Source organism: Corythoichthys intestinalis, chromosome 2 (genome assembly GCF_030265065.1).
Source record: "Corythoichthys intestinalis isolate RoL2023-P3 chromosome 2, ASM3026506v1, whole genome shotgun sequence".
In the NCBI taxonomy this organism is placed as follows: Eukaryota; Metazoa; Chordata; class Actinopteri; order Syngnathiformes; family Syngnathidae; genus Corythoichthys; species Corythoichthys intestinalis.
Window position 1 is genome coordinate 43,715,852 of NC_080396.1, and position 21,601 is coordinate 43,737,452.

General features: G+C 39.1%; 3 protein-coding genes across 6 annotated transcripts in view; 1 reads left to right on the plus strand and 2 right to left on the minus strand.

Annotated features, from left to right (window-relative positions):
• The window catches only part of ybx1 (Y box binding protein 1), a 13,470-nt gene extending 4,468 nt beyond the window's left edge, over positions 1-9,002 (minus strand). The window contains exons 1-5 of the mRNA XM_057820448.1: positions 8,720-9,002; positions 5,413-5,476; positions 5,128-5,161; positions 674-763; positions 311-595 (exon numbers count right to left, since the gene is read on the minus strand). Of these exons, the coding sequence (XP_057676431.1) occupies positions 311-595; positions 674-763; positions 5,128-5,161; positions 5,413-5,476; positions 8,720-8,828 (582 nt within the window). The 5' untranslated portion in view covers positions 8,829-9,002. The remainder of the gene's footprint in view (positions 1-310; positions 596-673; positions 764-5,127; positions 5,162-5,412; positions 5,477-8,719) is intronic.
• Positions 7,571-21,601, plus strand: part of si:dkeyp-100a1.6 (uncharacterized) — a 22,526-nt gene continuing 8,495 nt past the window's right edge. For 2 of the 4 annotated variants that reach the window (XR_009061279.1, XM_057820413.1), the window contains exon 1: positions 20,596-21,024. The gene's annotated coding sequence lies outside the window, so the exon portion shown is untranslated. Of the gene's footprint in view, positions 7,656-8,035; positions 8,393-20,595; positions 21,025-21,601 lie in introns of those variants that run through there. The other 2 variants (XM_057820423.1, XM_057820434.1) reach the window with 2 other exon arrangements.
• ppih (peptidylprolyl isomerase H (cyclophilin H)) overlaps positions 11,163-21,601 on the minus strand; it is a 21,061-nt gene continuing 10,622 nt past the window's right edge. The window contains exons 2-9 of the mRNA XM_057820459.1: positions 16,650-16,714; positions 15,949-15,972; positions 13,432-13,476; positions 13,300-13,342; positions 12,981-13,073; positions 11,606-11,693; positions 11,461-11,501; positions 11,163-11,337 (exon numbers count right to left, since the gene is read on the minus strand). Coding sequence (XP_057676442.1) covers positions 11,269-11,337; positions 11,461-11,501; positions 11,606-11,693; positions 12,981-13,073; positions 13,300-13,342; positions 13,432-13,476; positions 15,949-15,972; positions 16,650-16,714 — 468 coding nt within the window. The 3' untranslated portion in view covers positions 11,163-11,268. The remainder of the gene's footprint in view (positions 11,338-11,460; positions 11,502-11,605; positions 11,694-12,980; positions 13,074-13,299; positions 13,343-13,431; positions 13,477-15,948; positions 15,973-16,649; positions 16,715-21,601) is intronic.

Here is a 21,601-nt window from a genome sequence, read left to right on the forward strand (position 1 = left end):
GTGTTTGAAGTGTTTTCTACCTTATGTAGTCGAAACAAAATTTAGCAACACAATGTTTTGCGACTGTCAGCCATGTAAGCAAATCATTGCCGTAAATGCGTTTCGCTTTTCAGGAAGAGCCATATGAGGAGCTAGCATGTTACCCTTAGCCATCTTTCTCAATGTGTGTAGAGTACACCCAGCTAATTTTTCAAGCAGAAAAAAAACACATACCTCGCACAACACTACACGTGATAGCAAACCTCACTCATAATCCCTCTACAATAAATGCGTGCGAGTACGGGGGCCGGCAGCCAAAGCATCTACGTACAAAGTATGGCGGGTAGCGCCGTCTGCCGGGGTAGGCGGGCCTTCGCGGCTGTTGCTGTGAGTCTCCTTCGGGGGCGCTCTCTCCGCCATCCCGACCGCCCTTGCCTTCGCGCCCTCCGGCGCCCGGCTCGCCCTCTCCGTCACTCTGGTAGTTCTCTGGATAGTCGCCGCCACGCGGGGGACCCCTCCTCCTGGGGTAGCGTCTATAGCGGTTCCTGTCAGCAGCGTACTTACTTCCCTGGACCGCAATGCCCCCTGGGCCGGTGACATTTGCCGCTTCTGCCCCCTGTCGCCCATGGGATTAAATGCGTTAGAGCACAGGCGCGCATTTAAAAGGCAAAGAGTAAAAGTAAGTGACACTTACCTTCTCTCCCTCAACTACGTCGAACTCCACAGTTTCGCCATCACCAACACTGCGAAGGTATTTTCTCGGGTTGTTCTTCTTGATGGCTGTCTGAAATGACAAGAAATACAATGAGTGTTCATATTGCTACATCTACCTTGACTTAAAATACTAATCTAACTTATAACTCAATTGATTTGTATTTTGGTATACATTGGCCACTGAAATAAACAATGGTGTATTACTTTATGCAGAAAATCCTTTAAAAGACTAAAGACAACTGGCTTTTAAAATGTAAATATTGTTCAATGGTATGTGGCAACCAGGCATGAAAGACAACTATTTTGATCAACAATTTGTCATTTTGGAAACCATGTTTCAATATTTTCCAAACTTTAGGAATTTTATCCACTGAATAGAATTTTTTTTTTTTTTTTTTTTTTGCCATCCTCCTTGGAAGCAAATAGATTCTCTAAACCAGGGGTCCCCATCCGCCAGGCCGCGGACCGGTACCGGTCCGTGTCGCATTTGCTACCGGGCCGCACAGAAATAATATTTTATTAACGACCGCATTCTGGCCGACTTAACTTTGCCCTGTGCCCCCACTTAACACATCAATATCCCTGTCTACTCTAGATATAATACTACAGTTTAGATTAGAATGTCGTCATAGAAATCCATTGATTGGACTGCAAGCCATACATCTTGTACTGCTTGCAGTCCCAAAAAGACCCAAATCACACCGGTCTGTGGTGCAAAAAAGGTTGGTGACCCCAGCTCTAAACCAAATACTACCTATGACATTAATCATTGATATAATTTCTTTTGGGTAAACGTTTTTGTTTGTTTGTTTTTTTAAAAACAAGACATTTAACATTTCAGTACTAAAATGGACAACAACGTTTTGAGTGTTTTATTGCATTTTATAATCACATTAAATAAGATTAGGCCTAAACTCTCATTGCATAGCAGTGAAGGTTAAAATGGTACTTCAGACATTGTACTCATGGTTTTGTGGTGGTACACATTTTGAACTAAGAAAAAAAAAATGAAAATGTTTCATGTGATTTGTTTCTAAACCCAAAGATGCAAAGATGAGTGCAATTTAGACATGCATTGTACTTTTTTCTTTATACATTTAACTAGTCCAGATTTTTGAGTAGAGGTCAAAGTGAAGTTCACAGATAAACAACGGCTTTCTACAACCCCTAGCAAAAAGTATGGACGAGCACTCACTCAGACATTTTATTATGTAGAACAAACTCAGAAAAAGCCTGAAAAAATAATGAGTTAGATCAAAAGTGCAACTCCTCGGCATTCAGAAACACTAAAAGAAATGAATTAAAAAAAACATTGTGGTGGTGAGTAAATGTTACTTTTATAGAGAAAGTGCCGGGAAATACATATAGAATCACTCCATTCTGAAAATATGTAATCACTTTATTTTGAGTAGAAAATACAGACACACCCAGTCAATTTCCTTTCCTTAATTGGGCCCCTGCCTCAGATTAGATCTGCTGGTTAGTAAGCAGTTAAAAGCAGTGCATTTATCACACCTTGGAGAGCTACTGGACCAAGTGGATTCACAAGAATCATGACTCCGACAAGAGAGATGTCTCTTGAGACCAAGAAGAGGATTATCAAACTTCTTGAAGAAGGTAACGCTACACATATGGTTGCCAAAGATGTGGGCTGTTCACAGTCAGCTGTATCCAAAATCTGGACCTAGCACAAACAGCATGGCAAGGTTGTTAAAGTTAAGCATACTGGTAGACCGAGGACATCCAAACGTCATGACAAACAACTAAAGGCCATATGTCTAGAAAACAGAAGACGTACAACGAGACAAATGAAGAAATGGGAGGACGCTGGAGTCAAGGTATGTGACAGAGCTGTGCAAAATCGCCTAAAGGAAATGGGATTTTCATACAGGAAAGCTAAAATGAAAATCATTGACACTTAAACAGAAAAAAATAAGACTGCAATGGGCTAAATGAGAGGAAATCATGGAATGTGAATGACTGGATGAAGGTTATTTTCAGCGATGAGTCAAAAATCCGCATTGGACAAGGTGATGCTGCTGGAACTTTTGTTTGGTGCCGTTCCAGGTAGATTTACAAAGATGACTGCTTGAAGAAAACAAAAATTCCCTCAGTCCTTGATGATATGGGGCTGCATGTCAGGCAAAGGCACAGGGGAAATGGCTGTGGTTAAATCTTCAATAAATGCACAAGTTTACATTGAAATTTTAAACAGCTTTCTTATCCCTTCAATTGAAAATATGTTTGGGGATAATGAAATCATTTTCCAAGATGACAATGCATCATGCCACAGAGCTAAAACTGTTATAGCATTTCTTGGAGAAAGACTCATCCAGTCAATGCCATGGCCTGCAAATAGCCCAGATCTTAACCCTAATGAAAACCTGTGGTGGAAATTGGGGGGAAAAAATGGGTCCACAGCAAGGTGCCGACCTGCAAGGATGATCTGACAACTGCAATCAAAGAGAGTTGGCACCAAATTGATGAATACTGTTTGTCACTCTTCAAGTCCATGCCTCAGAGGCTACAAACTGGCATAAAAGTCAGAGGTGGTGCAACTAAATACTAGAGATGTTTTTTTGATTGTTATTTCTTTGTTTATTTCTCATGATTCCATATATTTTTCCTCAGAATGGAGTGATTCTATATTCATTTCCCTTCACTTGCTTTACAAATAACATTTACCGACCACCACAATGTTTTTTATTCATTTTTTTAAGGTTTTTTCGAATCCTTAAGAGTTGCACTTTTGAACTAATTCATTATTTTTTTCAAGTTTTTATCGGAGTTTGTTCTAGAGCTGAAACGAATACTCGAGCAACTCGAGTAACTCGAGTTTAAAAACTGATCCGAGTAATTTTATTCACCTCGAGTAATCGTTTATTTTGACAGCTCTAAGCATCACGTTTCGCTCGGACTACTTTTAATGCGGGACAACGTGCTGACGTCATGTGCGTAGAGGAAGAAGCAATAAAAAAATATAAAAAACATTTCCGCAGCCGACAGCCGCTCCAAACTACGCCGACGTTGCTAAAAACTAGCCCGCATGATGTTAAGTTGGTAGCAGGTAGCATCTGAGGAGTCGCATAGAGATCACATGTATGTTGAACTAGATGCAATGTGATAGACTCGGCCGCGTCTGGGCAGCGTTAATAAACAGCGGCCATCTTAAAGCCGTAGAGCGCTAAGCGCTAATAAAGAGCGCTAAACGCTAAAAAATAAGATTAACGTTACTGTCTGAGTCACTAGCTCACGTAACGTTAGCCCTGCGGAGGGCTAGGTTTCTATTAACTATGACCACTTTCGATGCGTGGCTAACGTGTCTTACATACAGGCTTTAACATAACATAGCTTTGTGGAGTGATAAGGGTGTAAAATAAAAACTCAATAATGCTAACTATCAATTTTAGCTTAGTAGTCATTGCTGGATAAAACACCAAGTAGCACTGGTCCCTAATGTGCTCCAATACAGCCTGTATCATACATTTATCTTGAACACTGCAAAAACACAAAATCCTATCAGGACTTACAGTTTAGAGTAGCGTAAAACTTAACTAGAACTCAAAAATGGCTTGACACAAATAGAAATTCAATTGAAACAGGTGGGGAAAAAATCCTAACTTTTAAGTGATGTGTGTTATCAAGCGTAATGGCATTTTTAGGAATAAATATATATATTTTTTAATAAGATCTAAAGGTTTTTTGAGTGAAAGCAGTGAATTTGTCTTTTTTTTAATTCTAGTTACATCTGAGATGCAATTGTTGGCTGTTTTCAACAATATACATCGAAAATAAAGACTGATTGACTGAAAATGGTTCAAGATTAGATGAAATGTCTTGTTTTCTCATGTATATTTATAATTGCTCTTCACCTAAAAATATATTTGTTTTATCCGATTACTCGATTAATCGATAGAATTTTCAGTCGATTACTCGATTACTAAAATATTCGATAGCTGCAGCCCTAGTTTGTTCTACATAATAAAATATCTGAGTGAGTGCTCAGACGAGACTGGTGATTCCATACCTTTTCCTAGTGGTTGTAGCATTTCTACTACCACCCTCTCTATACAAGCATTGAGTGCTGTCATTCTTGAGAGCCCAGGCACCTGTGGGTCCGCTAGCTACTGAATAGCTCAATGTCCGATAATTCTGCTGCCTCATTTTGTATGCATAGCGTTTTTTATGGATTAAAACTTGCTAGATTGAGTTTTTTTTTTTTTTTAATTTTTAAAAACGTCTGTGGTGGGTCAATTTTATTTTCACTTTACAGGGTCCTAAATAAAATTTGGAAATTTCCAACGGGAAAATTTGATTTGAAATCAAAGCAACTCTGTTTCTCGCAACTTCTTAAACTAGTGTGTTTGGGTTCTCAAATATGACTTAAGTGGTTGTCACGGGATGGCCATTGTGAAACAGGGGTCTTACACTTACCTGGTGTACAAAAACATCCTCTTTAGTGTCATTCCTGCACAAAGAAGATTTCATTTGGTTAGTGAGACATTGCAAATGGAACTTTTCAGTCTTTGAATAGACAGCAACTAAAGCTGCAAGTGTGAGGATTAATCAAGCAGTAAAAAGAACAGCAGACAAAACGCCCCATCAGCTCCACAGGCAAATTAAAGCTATAATAGGATTGCATTTGGCCCTTCAAACACACTTCCAGGACTTCTTAAGAGAAACAGGTGGAGAGTCAGGGAAAAATGACGATCCACTTACCTATTGATGAAACCATATCCGTTCCTGACATTGAACCACTTCACTGTACCCAGAACTTTTGTGGCTGCCGAGAGAGTAAAAACAGATTGTCAAGACATGTTTCTGAAGAATGATTGTATTTCAAATTCTTCCCCAATCATTATTCCTTTTTCATTTCTTAATGCAACACTAGGTAACTTCAGTTTTGGTCGAGTGTAGCGACACAGGTGGACAAAAGCGAGCGTGTTTTGCCTTAAGGAAGACTGAGTTTGCCATGAGGACCAGCGCACATTGTTGTGAAATCATGCTCTCTCGGTCGCCTGGAGATGAATTTAACGACATTTTTGTTTCCAGCGGCTGTGTGAATGATGAACAGCAATGAATCCAGGTGTTGCTAAACAATAGCATATGACAATGTTGACAATGAGAAACGTGTGCTTATGCGCTGTATTCAACCACCGGCCCTCTGACCCCCCCCCCCCACATTTTTTTTGTCTCCTCAAAGACAAAACCTTTTCTCTCCTGTTGCCCTGGCATGTTTGCAGTATTTGCGCGAAAGCGTTCGCATAGACTTCCGTCTTTATAACATAAGGAGGAAGTGACATATGCCGTAAAGCAATCAGCACATTTGTATTTTTTTTGTGTTACAAGGTTCCTGCCACCCTCCTAAAAGTTAATTAGTGCCGGTGAAAACGATACAGATCCCCTCAAGATATAAAAGAGGTGTGACTCAACTAGTTGTCAGTCGACATATCACAAATGCTATGAAAATATTTTATAAAGAATGAAAAGTTACCTAGTGTTGCTTTAAGAACTGATTTTAACAGATTTTTTTTTTAAAGACGTCCCGCGATTTTCACGTAACAGAAATGTAACAAAAATAGGTGGATTTCTTCAACCAATGAAAACGGCCTTATCTAGAGGCTTAACTTTTAAATGCCTTCTCTGATTCAGTTTCCTCAGCATGAACACAAAGAAATGCAAGCAAATGGCAGCTGTGGGTATAGCGGGTCTGCCCGGTAGTACAACACTTGAAGGCGCCAACCGAAAATTCAGACTTTCAAAACAACAGCTAGATATTTTTAAAATAACAGCAATCTGTTCAGGTGTTCAAATATGAGTAAGTGGGTGAGTGTTTCATTCTATTTTTACACTGAAGTAAGCTGGATTTTGCAGCCCACATTTTTACATGCTAGGCAAGCCCACAAGACCTTTGCTGAGGGGAGGCAGCAATGGCATCAAATAACTTTAGCAAGGTTGCCTGCAAGTTATATTTAACTGCCAACTGCCACACTCTTTTTAGACCTAAGGGGTGCCCCAGTGCCAGCTGCACTCGACAAGCAGCACCATGAGACAATCTTGGTCATGTTCTATCCAGCTACACAGTCAATTGTATCACATTTGTTTCTTAGAAACGGTCATTAAATAACGAAGGTAGCTACATGTCACAGTTATACTAGAGACTGTTAGCTTGTGAATTAATGCTTAAATTTATCATTACAATTTTTTTTATATGATATATATATTTTTGTTTGAAGAGCATGCTGTACATGTCTTTTATTTGGAACCATTTCACAAGCCTGTGTCGGATCCAAAGTACCTTGATACAGTATGAATGAAATGTGGATGTATTTTGTTTAATAAAAATGTTCTAAACGGCACTTTGCGCATATACACACACACCTTGTGGTGCAAAAAAGTAGTTAAGTATTTTGAGATGCTATTCCAAAACCACATTTGCTTGATGCTGTTGTAGTACTTTCAACTGTACTAAATGTATTGTTTCTGATTAAATTTAACTTATTATGGACTATTTTTTATAATATAATACTAATGATTTTTTTTTTTTTTGTATGCATGTTTGTGTGCCAAATGAAACCACGCATCACTTGACTGGCCTCTTTAAACTACGTTAGGTTTTACTATTTGCAAACCTGGACCCTTGGTTTTCTAGAATTGTTTTGCCATTATTCATCACTATGCCATTCGTTTCTGGGTTTAGCCAGCTTTCCAATGACACCAGCCTTTTAAAAATACAGCCAAGGCTTAGAAAATTAGGAAAGTAACTCAAATTCAAAAAGAAAAACTAGCACTATTAACCTTTCATTCAACTGCCATTAACAGTGCTAGCCGTCCAATTCATTTGACTGGGAGATGTGACAGCCAGTCAGTCAAAAAACAGGTACAAGTATCCATTCTATTTCGACTGTGAACTACCCTCCTTCATAGCGTGGATTGGACGTCTACGGGGTCAATGGCAGAGAGTGAGTCAATAATTATCAGGAAAGTAACACTTTAGTCATCTTAATCGTTTCTAATTGACCTGTCTGATAGGACAGAACGCAGCGCTGCGCACGTGGTAATGTCGCGCGGTGACATGTTAGCAAGGCTAACTAGCCTAATTGGCCTCAACCATGTGGTTGAAACGGGGCCAACGAGCTCCAAGTACCACGGTTTTAATGACGGCAAATGTCTCAAACGCATCGAAAATAACACTTTTTAATCACCGTGTTGCGCGCTCGGTCGTCGAACGAGACGGCAATGAGTCGAAAACTAAGAGTTCGGCCGACATTTTGGGTGTCCCCTTCAACCGTGAAAATAACCCAGCGAGGCTAATACTAGCTTAGCCTGCCATCACCCACAGTCGCCGTGAAGTAGCTTACGAAGGCCGCGAGTGACAGCGCCGAATTTGACAATAATGTCAGGCTGTGCTGCGTTTTGGGATGAATTGAAAGCCCCGTAAAGGTGCCGTGCCTCGTTATGCAGATTGAGCACCAACGTCGATTTATTGCGAAAAGCAAACACGAGGAGCAGAGGATTTACTGTGAACAAAGGGACGACCACTCTGTTAGCATTAGCTCGTCTGCGACGGTCATGGCTGGTTGCGGTTAAGCGAATTGGTGGGTTATAAACGACTGCAAAATTTCATCTCATCTATTCAATGGCAAGAAAATTCACATGAACTGGCCACCGGGTAACGAAGTGGACGAGGGAGAGCAAGGTAATTGTAGAGTATGCCGTTGCCGCATGTTCGAATAATTAAGCCCCCCCCCCCCCCCCAATCCCCGTACATTAGAAATAATAAGGAAATAAATATATGGAATCGCGCATTCATTTTACACTTCCGTTAACATTTAAAACTTACGTCATACGTTCTAGTGCGTACACACATGTCAGATCGCCAAGATATCCGGCAGATTCACAATTTCTTACTATGTACGTACTGTACAAGTTCTATAGTGTTGTTATATATTCACATGTGACTTGGCGGCCAAATAGACACCTTGGCGAGTTTAGCAAATAAGCTCATTTCCAGCTGTAATCTTACCGATGACCTTTTTATCCCCCGCGGAAGCTGAAACTACCGGGCTGGATGGACTCTCCACGTCGACAGCAGGCTGCTGCGGCTGTTGTTGTACCTCGGCCTCGCTGCTCATGGTTACTAGTAGTTGGTAATGCCTTCTGCCGGCGGCGGCTCTCTGTTGTCTCTCCCGGTGCAAGATGGTAACCTGGGCCGGCGGTGGTGGGGGGCTACTGCCTTCGGGCTCTCTGCTTTCTTCTTCCCGCTCCCGTTGCCGATCGAACTGGGCAGACGGGAAACTATTCCGGGGAAAGTTCCTTGACTGTGCACCGCCTATACAAAGATTTGATTGGCTGTAATCCGTCACGGAAATAAACGCTATCTCTGATTGGCCACGACAACTGTCAGCGAAGGTGAGAGAGAGACGTATGTTCAACTCTAATTGGCTGAAGACGAAAGTACCTGTCAATTTACACCGCCCCGTAGTGACGTCAAAGACAAGCGTACAAACTGTGACACTTTTGGAACACGTTGATGTGATAGAATATGCTGAATGATTAAATTATGGGAGAACAAGGTATCAACTTCATTATGCATAGGAAATCCAAACGTTTAAAATACTAGGTACAGTATTTCGTTTTTTCAACCGCAGTTGTTTATAATTATAAATGTATTTATCAATTGCTTTTATAAAGGCCAATGAGATAGTCAAGAGAATCAAGAATTTAAAATCACACTCAGGTTAAATTGAATGCACTTCACCCACTGGTACGGGAAATTATTTTTATGGTTGTTGCACAATGACCTGAATTAACTCGCCCTGGATGCAAAGAAAAGCAACAACTTTCACTGGATGAAAATGTTTGATTTTTTTCCACCTCTCAATTTATACAGTAGATGACATTGTTGTAAGGCCCAGAGTACGGATACGTTCATTTCATATAACATAGTCTAACTAACTCATTCACTGAAATTGACAGCGAGACATAAAATCCATTTTAACCAGGATGGCTGGCATTGAATGATTTTGTTTCAGTGCCCTTGATGACGATAAAGGTGCAATTCATTTTCACTCGGATGGCTGACAGTGCTCGATTGCTGCCACAGCTCCCAATCAAAATGAATTGTCTATCGCTGCTAATGCAGCTAATGAAAATAATCAAAAACACTAATAAAAGTTATTTATATTTTATCAGTTTGTGTTAACATTGGGAATTTGAACAAAATTACTATCAATGAAAAAACAGCTAGTTTTCAGAGTAACTGGTTCATCTATCGACGTCAATGGCAGCCAATGAGTTAAAATGGCACAGAATCAGTATACCCACCCTCTTAGGAAAGGCACAAAAATAAGCATATACCGCATAATCACTGTTTAAATGCAGGAATTACTTGCAGGTAATCCAAACTGGATGTCCAGTTTGGCGCATGCCAGACAGACCCAGACTGGGCGTGAGACAAGCCCACTGCAGCCCTCCCATCCATTGTGATGTTAATGCTCCACTGACACTGTTTATGAGCATTGGCTGACGTGTGAAGAGCTCCTTGTTCACGTTCTCCCACACAAAGATGGGCTTTCGCATTGACCTCAGAAAGCCTCCTCATGAAGCTGCCCCTCCATCTCTACACATGCACACAAAACTGGGAACAGAAATCCTTCCTCCAGCCTCCATAAGAACAGTCCTCATCTAAAAGGATTCTTTTGTGCCAGTGGAACTAGGTCCAAGGCAGAACAGCGAGAGTGTGGATGGGGGAGGGGGGACGAGCTTGGATTTGTATGGATGGCTGGGATAAGAGGGAGACATAAGTTCAGCTAAGGATTCCTCCCTCTTTCTCCTTGGTTTTAACAGTTTCGACCACCATTATTGAACCATTGCTCATCACGTCACCTTCAAGCACAAATGATCACAGACTATTTCTTTCCACATTACCCCCGATTTGAGATTTTCAATTTGGTTTGGTTTGGTAGTGAAGGGTGGGGGTGGGACGGGCTGGCAACGGTGTTAATAAAATACTGGGAACACAATGTTCTCACAGTATAAACATTACAATACACCCCAGTCTTACCACACAAAAAGAATGAAACATTAAGAGTAAAATGAAGATGCTTGACAGAGTTGCAATACCTTTCTTAAAATATTAAAATAGGTGCATCAAAACTGATATGTTTTGTGTTACTGCAGGCAGTATATCACCAATGAGTATGTAGACCCCTTCAATCCAAATAGTGTACTGTACGGTTATGAACAAAACAAGGTCTACTTGAAATAGTTTGGCCGTCCAATACAATTTAATGTGCAATTTATCCATACTATTAATCTGTAGTGGCAGGAACTGTGCCAAACAAAATTTGCAACCGGCTGTGACGACCTCTTAAGTCACAGCATGAAAAAGAAGCATATTTTCAACCTTTTCTGACAGTACATGAATAAACTGGGAATTTCATTAACCTAAAAAATGTCAAAATGTATTTTTAAAAGAATTTATTATCCGTTTATGGTACAAAGTGAGACTGAATGGGTGCATCAGTCAACATTAGGGAAATGCTTAATTTCACTTGCACGAACCATTTTTCCTCACATCTCTCCACACTGTGCAATAAGGATCGGGAGCTTGGGTTTGTTGTTGGGTCCCGTGGGAACGTTCTGTTGGGGGAGCCGGGATAAAGAATTCATTAGTTTTGTAACATTGGGACAGAAATAAATGTGCCACACTGCACACTTCTGCAAAGACTCGAGCTAAATCAATTTAGATTACAGACCATTTACCTCAATCTTTCGCATAATCAGCAGTCCATCCACAACTTTACCTGAAACAACCATAACTAAGATGATTAAAGCCATAACTTATGCATTAAATAGAACATTTCAAATCCATTCAAACTCATCAATGAAATTTTAGAAGCATACTCACCAAAAACGACATGTTTTCCATCTAGCCAGTCACATTTAGTGCAAGTTATAAAAAACTGGCAACCATTTGTTCCTGGACCACTGTTTGCCTAAGAGGAAAGAATGATTGAAGTGAGTCCTATTCAAACTAAATTAAAAAAAAAAAAGTTGGCTAAAGATATGCCTGCCTTCACAGAGCTGTATTGAGTATATAGACCCTACTCACCAACGTCACAGAATGATGTGTCGCTGTATCCGGCCGCCATATTGTCCGTCATTGTTTATCCGTATTCTCAATGGTTTCAATTTGTCGTGCAATTTATAGTGCAATTCATGGAAGCCCCGGTGCTTTCAGAAGCTGTAAACTCATTGGATGCGTTGCATGAAAAGCGTTATGTGGAAAAGCTTCAGTCTATCCATTCGCCAGATCCATATTTGATGCCTAAATCGATATTATTCGACCCGCTGTCTTCGCCATCTCTGCCTGACATCTGCTACCCTGATATCTACAACTATGTTGTCCACAGAAAATCAGCCTATTCTCACGAAAGTTTTAAAAAATTTAAGAGCAGCACTCTAAGCAACATTATCCCGTGTGACCCTTTACTTCCAATTTTCTAAAATGGCGACAATCAATCAAAAAAAAAGTTGACTGCGATGGCCGACGCTTCAAGGATAGGTGGATATTGGACTATTTCTTCAATAAAACACGCAACAACTGTGTCTGCCTCATTTGCAAAGAGACAGTCGCTGTTTTCAAAGAGTTCGATGTGATGCGATAATGATATTACCGAACAAGAAACGCTGACATGTACGACAACATTACAGGGAAGATACGCAGCGAGAAATTATAGCAACTTGAAGCTAGTTTAATTTCACAGCAGCAGTATTTCGCAAGAGCCCGAGTGTCGAAAGAGAACGCCACAAAGACAAGATTGTTGAAATTATAAATAAAAAAATAATAATAAAGCAAATGTGACACACAGAAGGGCTTGCTCAAATTTGTTTAAATATATTGTTCTATGTAAATCAGCCAAGGTAGCCCCCCGCATTTTTACCACACCAAATCTGGCCCCCTTTGCAAAAGGTTTGGACACACCTGTTTAACTGATGATCCGTAGACGAGGCCAGCTTCTTCACTTGGTACCAGCTAAATATTATTCAAAATATAATGATGGTGGCCACACACGCCTTCACCATTATGATTATTAATGTTAACGAGCAGAAAAACACGCCATAATAGGAGGAATTTACGTAGCGGTAATGCGTAAACACGACGACCTGACGGACAATATGGCGCGGATGCGTGGTTGTGACGTCATATGAGTGGGGTCTATACAGTTGGGTGAAGTTAAATTTTGCTTTGTGCTCCATCAAGAACTGACATATCCACTTACCATGGAAAGAAGACCAGGCGCAGAATGTTTCACCCGAAAGTTTTCATCTGCGAAAGGACCTCTGTATATGCTGCAGATGCCAGTGCCGTCACCCTTTTAAGAAACAACATATAAAATAAAATACACAAAAACTGTTTATAAGTCCCCCAAAAAATGTTTACAACTTGGTCATTTTACAGTATGTGGAAAAAAAAAATTAAGTATAATTTGTGGGACAAATCTACCAGAAGTCAAAGCTGTCTACATTGCAGCATTCAACACAGTAATCCTTGCAAACGACTTTTGAAAATAACAAATATACTGGCGCTCTTTAACTCACATTCACAAAGTCACCTCCTTGGATCATAAAGTCTTTTATCACTCTGTAAATCAACAATATAACAGGTATGTTATAAGCGATTAAATTTTTTTTTTTTTTAAATAGTATAACTGTATAATTATTTTTTCATACCTGTGGAATGTGCAGCCCTTGAAACCAATAGGCACACCGTCCCTTCTGTGGTAAAGATTTACTATTTTAATACCTTATAAAAGGCATGCATATACAGTATGTTTACACATTGTAAAAAATAAGTAACATTTATGTATTTTGACTCAGACCCAAAGATGACAGAATATCTAACAATTAGTGTTGCGACGAAAAAAAAGATTTGACCGGATAACTGTTTGTGAGAACAAGAGATAGAAACGTATCTATGGCAAGCACCTCAATTGATACAAAATCCTCCAGTAATCCAGAGATGCATCCATTTTCAAGATGGTCTCTTGTGAGGGACCAACTTCAAAATACAAGCCATGTCCACTACAGCTCCTACGTTATGCTAAATATATTTTTAAAAGTTTTATTAAGGTATTTGTTATTTTTAAGCTATTATTAAGATTTATTTTTAAGCTTGCCAACGTGCTTCGGAGTGGCGTTGTGGCGGCATGCTTGACTTTCTACTGAAACTGGTTACACTCGTAGGGCATTGCTATTGAAGATATTGACGTTCCGAAAATACATTACCTACATACAGTGGGGCAAAAAAGTATTTAGTCAGCCGCCAATTGTGCAAGTTCTCCCACTTAAAAAGATGAGACCTGTAAATATCATCATAGGTATACCCCAACTATGAGAGAGAATGAGAAAAAAAAAAAATCAGAAAATCACCGTCTGATTTTAAAAAATATATATTTGCAAATTATGGTGGAAAATAAGTATTTGGTCACCTACAAACAGGCAATATTTGTGGTTCTCACAGAGCAGTAACTTCTTTAAGAGGCTTCTCTTTCCTCCATTCGTTAACTGTATGAATGGCACGCGTTTGAACTCATTCTCAGCATAAAAGACACCTGTCCACAACCTCAGACAGTCACACTCCAAACTCAACTATGGCCAAGACCAAAGAGCTGTCAAAGGACACACCAAGAACACAATTGTAGACCAGAACCTCGCTGGGAAGTCTTAATCTGTAAGCAGTTTGGAGTGAAGAAATCAACTGTGGGAGCAATTATTAGAAATGGAAAACATACAGTAACAAGACCACTGATAAACTCCCTCAATCTGGGGCTCCACGCAAGATCTCACCCTGTGGGGTCATAATGATCACAAGAACAGTGAGCAAAAATCCCAGAACGACACGGGGGGACCTCGTGAATGACCAGGGGAGAGCTGGCACCAAAGTAACAAAAGCAGCTATCAATAACACACTCCGCCACCAGGGACTGAAATCCTGCAGTGCCAGACATGTCAGTACACGTCCAGGCCCGTCTGAAGTTTGCTAGAGAGCATTTGGATGATCCAGAAGAGGATTGGGAGAATGTCATATAGTTAGATGAAACAAAAAATATAACCTTTTGGTCGAAACGCAACTTCTCGCGTTTGAAGTAGAAAGAATGCTGAATTGTATCCAAAGAACACCATACCTACTGTGCAGCATGGGGGTGGAAACATAATTTATGGCATTTTTTTCTGCAGAAGAACCAGGACACCTGATTCATGTAAAGGAAAGGATGAATGGGGCCATGTATCGTGAAATTTTGAGTGAAAACCTCCTTCCATCAGCAAGGGCATTGAATATGAAATGTGGCTGGGTCATTCAGCACGACAATGATCCCAAACACATTGCCCGGGGAACAGAGTGGCTTCGTAAGAAGCATTTCAAGGTCCTGGAGTGGCCTAGCCAGTCTCCAGATCTCAACCCCATACAAAATATTTGAAGGGAGCTGAAAGTCTGTGTTGCCCAACGACAGCCCCAAAACATCACTGTTCTTGAGGAGATATGCATAGAGGAATGGGCAAAATACCTTTAATAGCCTGTAAAAACATTTGAAGACTTACAGAAAACGTTTTGATCTCTGTCATTGCCAACACAGGAATATAACAAAGTATTGAGATGTAATTTTGTTCTTGACCAAATACTTATTTTCCGCCATAATTTGAAAATAAATTCTTTAAAAATCAGACGTGATCTTCTGGATTTTTTTTTCTCCTCCTCTCATAGTTGAGGTATACATATGATTGAAAATTACAGGCCTCTCATCTTTTTAAGTGGGAGACCTTGCACAATTGGTGGCTGTCTACCTTTTTGCCCCACTGTCTGTTGTTCATGTTTAAATTTTTCATTAGTTACCTATATGTTGTGTTCAAAGCGCTACACCATAATCAGGTTGAAATGTTGCAGTTTTTACCTGTTGTGTTCAAAGAACTACACAATATTCAGACCATCAATTTGTATCACTTTGTTTCTATATAGCTTTAAAGATATCAAACTTTTATTGATTAGCAACCATTGCACCTATGTACTTATCAAATCAGCCTAATGCCAAAGATACCGCTGTCATGATGTTGGCAAACCGAGACCGATTCAACAGCACCTACTCTAGTTTGCTCGATTCATCAATAATCCGTTCAATCAAGTTTAATTGTACTTCAAAACTTGTTATTGCCTAAATTTTAGAAAAAGTCAAAAAGTTGAGTCTGCCTTACCGGAACTCCCCAGTGCAAAACTGCCTGGAAAAAAAAAATGAAAGAATGAAAAATGAATATTTTACTAACTCTGAAACATACTTATCTATTCACTCATGGGCTATGTAATGGGGATACACCACTACTTCTTAATGAATAAAATGAGTGCAGGACTGTACTTGCATTGAGTATTCCACAACAGAAAGTACCGATAGACAATAATGACAATTATGTACCGATGTTAGTGGGATTTTTAACATTTCCCTGAAAAAATATTTTCAACTTTTAATGAAATATATTTTTTCAATATGGGAAATTAAACAGGCTACGTGCATGGTGATATATTTGATTTTCATTGAGACTAAACTATTATGAGGCATAAACCGTTCAATATACAGTAAGTGTTACTATAAGCTTGACTGAAAAACAGTCATTACTCTTAATCATTTTTTTAGTTATGTATCAGTAACAACCAAGTAGTAGTCAGTACTATTGGTGGTGGATGGCAATGGACATCTAAGATTGATTCTTATTAGTTATACTCTGATAAATAGCAAAGACCTTCAACAAAGCATGGAAACATACACTGAACATTGATGTATTCATTTATAGCATATTTTTGCAACATGCATATTGCACATTCCATGATTGTGATGATGATATTTTCCGATGATTTGTGCAGCCCTGCTACAATTCATGCTCAAATTAAGGTGACAACATACCGGAAATTCTCAGCCGTCTTAGGGACAACATCAGCAAAGAGTTCAACCTTCATTCGCCCAACATCCTGAAACAAAATGGAGAAACAGCAGTGCAAACACCTGAGTAGACATCGACAACTGATTAATCTTTAGAAACAGCCGTTTACGCGAGCAAAACCGGAACCTTTGGAAAGATATTGGTGGCGAGACTTGAAAATCACATTACAACCTATATAACCACTGATCATGATCTGGCGAATTCTGAATGAGTGATTTTCTTTCACAATGTACACAGATTCTCTAGAGACCTTTCCACCAAGTCTGGAAACTTGTGAAGTTGACATTATTGCACTATATGCAGATATTAATTGATTTTGTCAGTTTGAGTGAAACATGACAGAGCTGAAATGTGATGATGTAAGCAATACCACAAATCTAGTTCTAATGAGCCCTTTAAAGCATGCACATTACTTGTAAGGTGTAACGTTCTTGGGCTTAAAAATCACACGCAAATTTTAGTCATGTATCTTCAGCTAGTTGTTTTGAAGCAAGCCTTCAGTCGCAGTCATTCTTACTCGACTTATTATATACTGTAGGTCCCTTAAGGCAATACTTCATCTACAAGACCTCTCCCCCGAGTCTTCCCTCTCTAATATAAGGTCAGCCACTTACAAATTCATAGTACGTAATTTAGAAATGAGAAGGACCATCTTCTTTATTTTACTTCACTTTCCGAATATATGTAATCATGAGTCTAAAAACAAAGAATAAAAATGTGTATATGTCAGGCATGAAAATGGGTCAGGGGTTAAAAAGGTGAGATGGGTGTGGAGGAAATATGTCCCGGTACACTGTACAACTAGGGCTGTCCCAAACGACTAATTCTCCCCATTAGTCAGCAGATTATTTTTACGATTAGTCGACAAATCTAATAACTTTTTTTTTTTACTAATTTAGCAATGTCATTTTTGATGACGCTTATTAATTCACAGAACATTTTGGAACACTTACATTCTTTATTTAAGTACAAATAAACACGTAAATAACAACAATAAATCACAAATAAACAATAAGGTCAAATGCTGATAACATTATCTAGTGCAAAAGAATGGAATGTAAACAGATTCAGAACACTGACTTTGTCTTTCCAACATGATTCAGAACAATTCTTAAAAAAATGTTTAGCGTTGATATTACAGTATACTACTATATATAATAGTATTATAATCATTGCCAATCATATTTTTTATAAAGGGTGTCATTTAAAAGGAAGGTTTACATTCGACAAAAAAAAAGCTGTTTTTATCATTGCATGTGGTATCAGTAATAATTTTTTTCGTTTGCAAATGCTGTTAACCAGCGATTTTTCCATGTTTCAAGTGTCACCTTTTAACCGCAAGTTTGTGTTTTGGAGAAGAATGCCAATGTTTTATAGCAGACTAAAATAGGTTGCCCTAGGTTCCCCATTAACCTCAATGTAGCAATGCTAACGTTTACAATGTTTAATACAGATGTGTTTCCTTATTTTGTATGTCTGACCTTTAATTCTACAGCATGTTGATGACCAATCAACATCTGTGAAAAGAACTGGTGTCTAATATGCCATCAACATGCACGTGTACATGCACGCACAAATGTATGCATGCACGCATGCGACAATAAAACGTGGACTCATTGCATATTGCGACAGGCTTAGCAACTTCAATAAAACATGTCGTTAGTTAGTTAGATGGACTTACAATCTGCCAGCTTGTAATTGTCTCCTGTCGCCTTCCAAAATTAAATGGTTAATGAAGACAACTGGGTGACAGCGCTTTAGGTGTTCATTCATGGCCGACATGCAGCCAAGCTTGGCATTGAAGAGACTGGACACAAGATTGTACCCTCCTTTGTTTCGTTGAAATAAGTCAATGTTTTGGTCACTCTGGTGCGCTTTTTTTGGCTTTGTGCCGCTTTCCCCGCTTGCATACAGAGTTTCCGACATTAAAAAATCTCCCGAAGCCCCCCCTTAAACATTTTCTCCTCGGATCTACACAATTCACGTAGGACACCCTTTTTGACTTCAAAACTGCAAATTTCGGCAAAAGGTGAGAGATTTTCATGCCTGATATGTATATGTGCACTCATGTCATCTGTTGTCTTTCGCTTCTGTTTTACAACGTAAAAACCCTTGTGCTCCAATTCATTCCATAAAAAGTGATATTAATTAAAGGTTTGACAGATATATGACGACACACAAATTTGGATAAGTATTATTTTAACAATTGTTCGGCCTTGTTTTCCTCAACTTTGGTATCGGCCAAAATTGTTGATTTTGATGAATCCCTTGTTTCTTTGTCATGAGTTGAATTACCATAATTTCCCGCATATAACGCGCACTTTTTTCCCCCAAAATCAACTCGTAAAATCATGGTGCGCATTATAAACGGGTACATGGATGGGGACAGAAATATATATATATTACATATATATATATAAACTGATTTTTTTAATTGACACGGCCACGTTGTGTTGAAGAAACATATGCGGCGACCCGTTGCCGACCATTACGGTACGTGACGTCACCATTTTGTTTCGGTAACACTTCACTCTAATCGACCGAATGATTTCGTCTGTGTTAAATCCTGCTTCTTTCACTCTTCATAAAGCACAGAATTTAGTTTAACTCATTTGAGTCAACGTTTATTGCAGCTCCGCAACTCCGACCATAACAAACGTAACAACACACTTCCTGTGTGTGTCCGTCAACTATATCTGTCCGTCGGGAAACTCAAATCCAAATAACAATAGATCCTATTGTTACTGTCGTGTTGACAGCGATGAGCTCTCACGGATTTCCGACTTAAACGTTCTCACTTTCATTTTACCGTATCAATCCGTGGAAGAAACATTTATTCATCATGATGAAACGAGCAAGTTATACAGCAGCCTTTAAAAGAAAAGTCACATCTGTTTTGTTTTCTCCTAGATTCTGGAAAGTTGGAGAAGTTGTCAAATCATATTATTACCGTAAATATTGTCAGTTTATGGTAATGTTTTGAACTACCAATGTGCTACACTTGTGCTGTGTTTCACCAGTCAGTGAAATGACATTTCTGTATCTGTACACGAGCTCTGTTTTCTTGTATTCTTCTATTCATTAGTGCTAAAATTAGGGTGCGCGTTATAAACGGGTACAATAATTTTCCCTAGATTTTACAAGTAAATTTGGGGTGCGCATTATACACAGGTGCGCCTTATATTCAGGAAATTACGGTAGATGAATGTAGGGTGTGCAGAGAAATGATCGGATTGCATGTAATCCCAGGTTTGACAGACACAAGGCCAGCCAACTGCTCAAAGGAGGAAAACGGCGATTCCCACGAGCTGATAACTAATGAATTTTTGCATCTTTTGTTGTTTTCCCTACATATACTCAAACGTTCAAGACCTTTCAAATGTGGCATGGCTTGTCAGCAAAGCTTTTTAGTTCACAAACGGCTGACTATAGCAATGGTAGTTTAGTCCACACATTTCTATAATCATGCCACACAATATTAAACATTTGAAGTACATAATATAGCAGGAAATTTTACGATTTAAACAAATTTCCACTTTTAGTTGAAGCACGTGAAAAATTTCAGATGGGAGGAGCACTGTTCAAATACTTGAATGTTTCAGTTCTTTTTGTGAAACTTGTTCTCAAGCAGGATTAACAGCAAAAGTTACAAAAGGGGTTGAATGTCCACTTGTATGCCTTTAGGTGACTTCCTATCACTGTACAGTATACCTGCTTCAATGGCCATGTCCCTTCTGAAACTATCCTGTTTGAACACTGTTAATTATTTGTTACTACGCATTGTTTTTATGACTTATGAAGTACAGCAAGTGGGCCAAACCGTTTGATTGCAACCGTGGACCGTGCACTGATGCCAAGTGGAGGAAAAACTTTTTTTTTTTTTTTTTTTAAATAGTAGTAAATCAAGCACTACAATAGTTGAGTCAGGGACCAGAACAGCAAATGCATTCAATAAAGGTTATTGTATTTTGTTTCACCCTGAAATTTCACCCAAAAACACAACTTTGCAAAACTTTTTGTGAGTACTTTAAGTAGTGGATATAAAAATGCAGATAAAAGCTGACTGAATCCAAAGCTTTGAGGAATATGAAAAAGGGATGTCATCTTTCCTGTTAGCTGTCACGTTGTTCTAAACAACAGAGGTAAACTAGGCCAATCAAGATAAAGGCATATAATGGCATCATAAAAGAAGGCGGTTACAATGAGGTGTTCGCTGTAACTAAAGAGACTACTGCTCCCAACCCCAGTCAGACAACTTCTAAAAAAGTAGAGAAACACAAGCACTCCAATAAGCCGTGAGGAGCAACAAAGCCAACTGGACACACAGGATAGGAAAAGGTATGTTTCACAGGACGTTTTTGATTGCATTGTCAAGCAGTACTTGCTCTGCCAGTTGTTACTTGAGGCTGAAACTAAACTCTGGAAAGTCCGGTTGTTTGTGTGATGTGTGTGTTGGGTGAAATTGGACAAAAGTGTGCAGGGGAAAGTACACTAGATATGTGAACGCTCTCAATGTGTTGTTTTTCAATAGGATTTAACAATGAAACATTTTAAAATATGCAGTGTTTTATAACATATCTTTTGTTACATTCCTGTTCAACATTATTGGCCTCCTTTTATTTACTGCATCATCTCTACAATATCTTTAGAAATAAATGGAAATGTACCAAATGTATACAGTGCCTTGCAAAAGTATTCGGCCCCCTTGAACCTTGCAACCTTTCGCCACATTTCAGGTTTTAAAAATAAAGATATAAAATTTCAATTTTTTGTCAAGAATCAACAACAAGTGGGACAAAATCGTGAAGTGGAACAAAATTTATTGGATAATTTAAACTTTTTTAACAAATAAAAAACTGAAAAGTGGGGCGTGCAATATTATTCGGCCCCCTTGCGTTAATACTTTGTAGCGCCA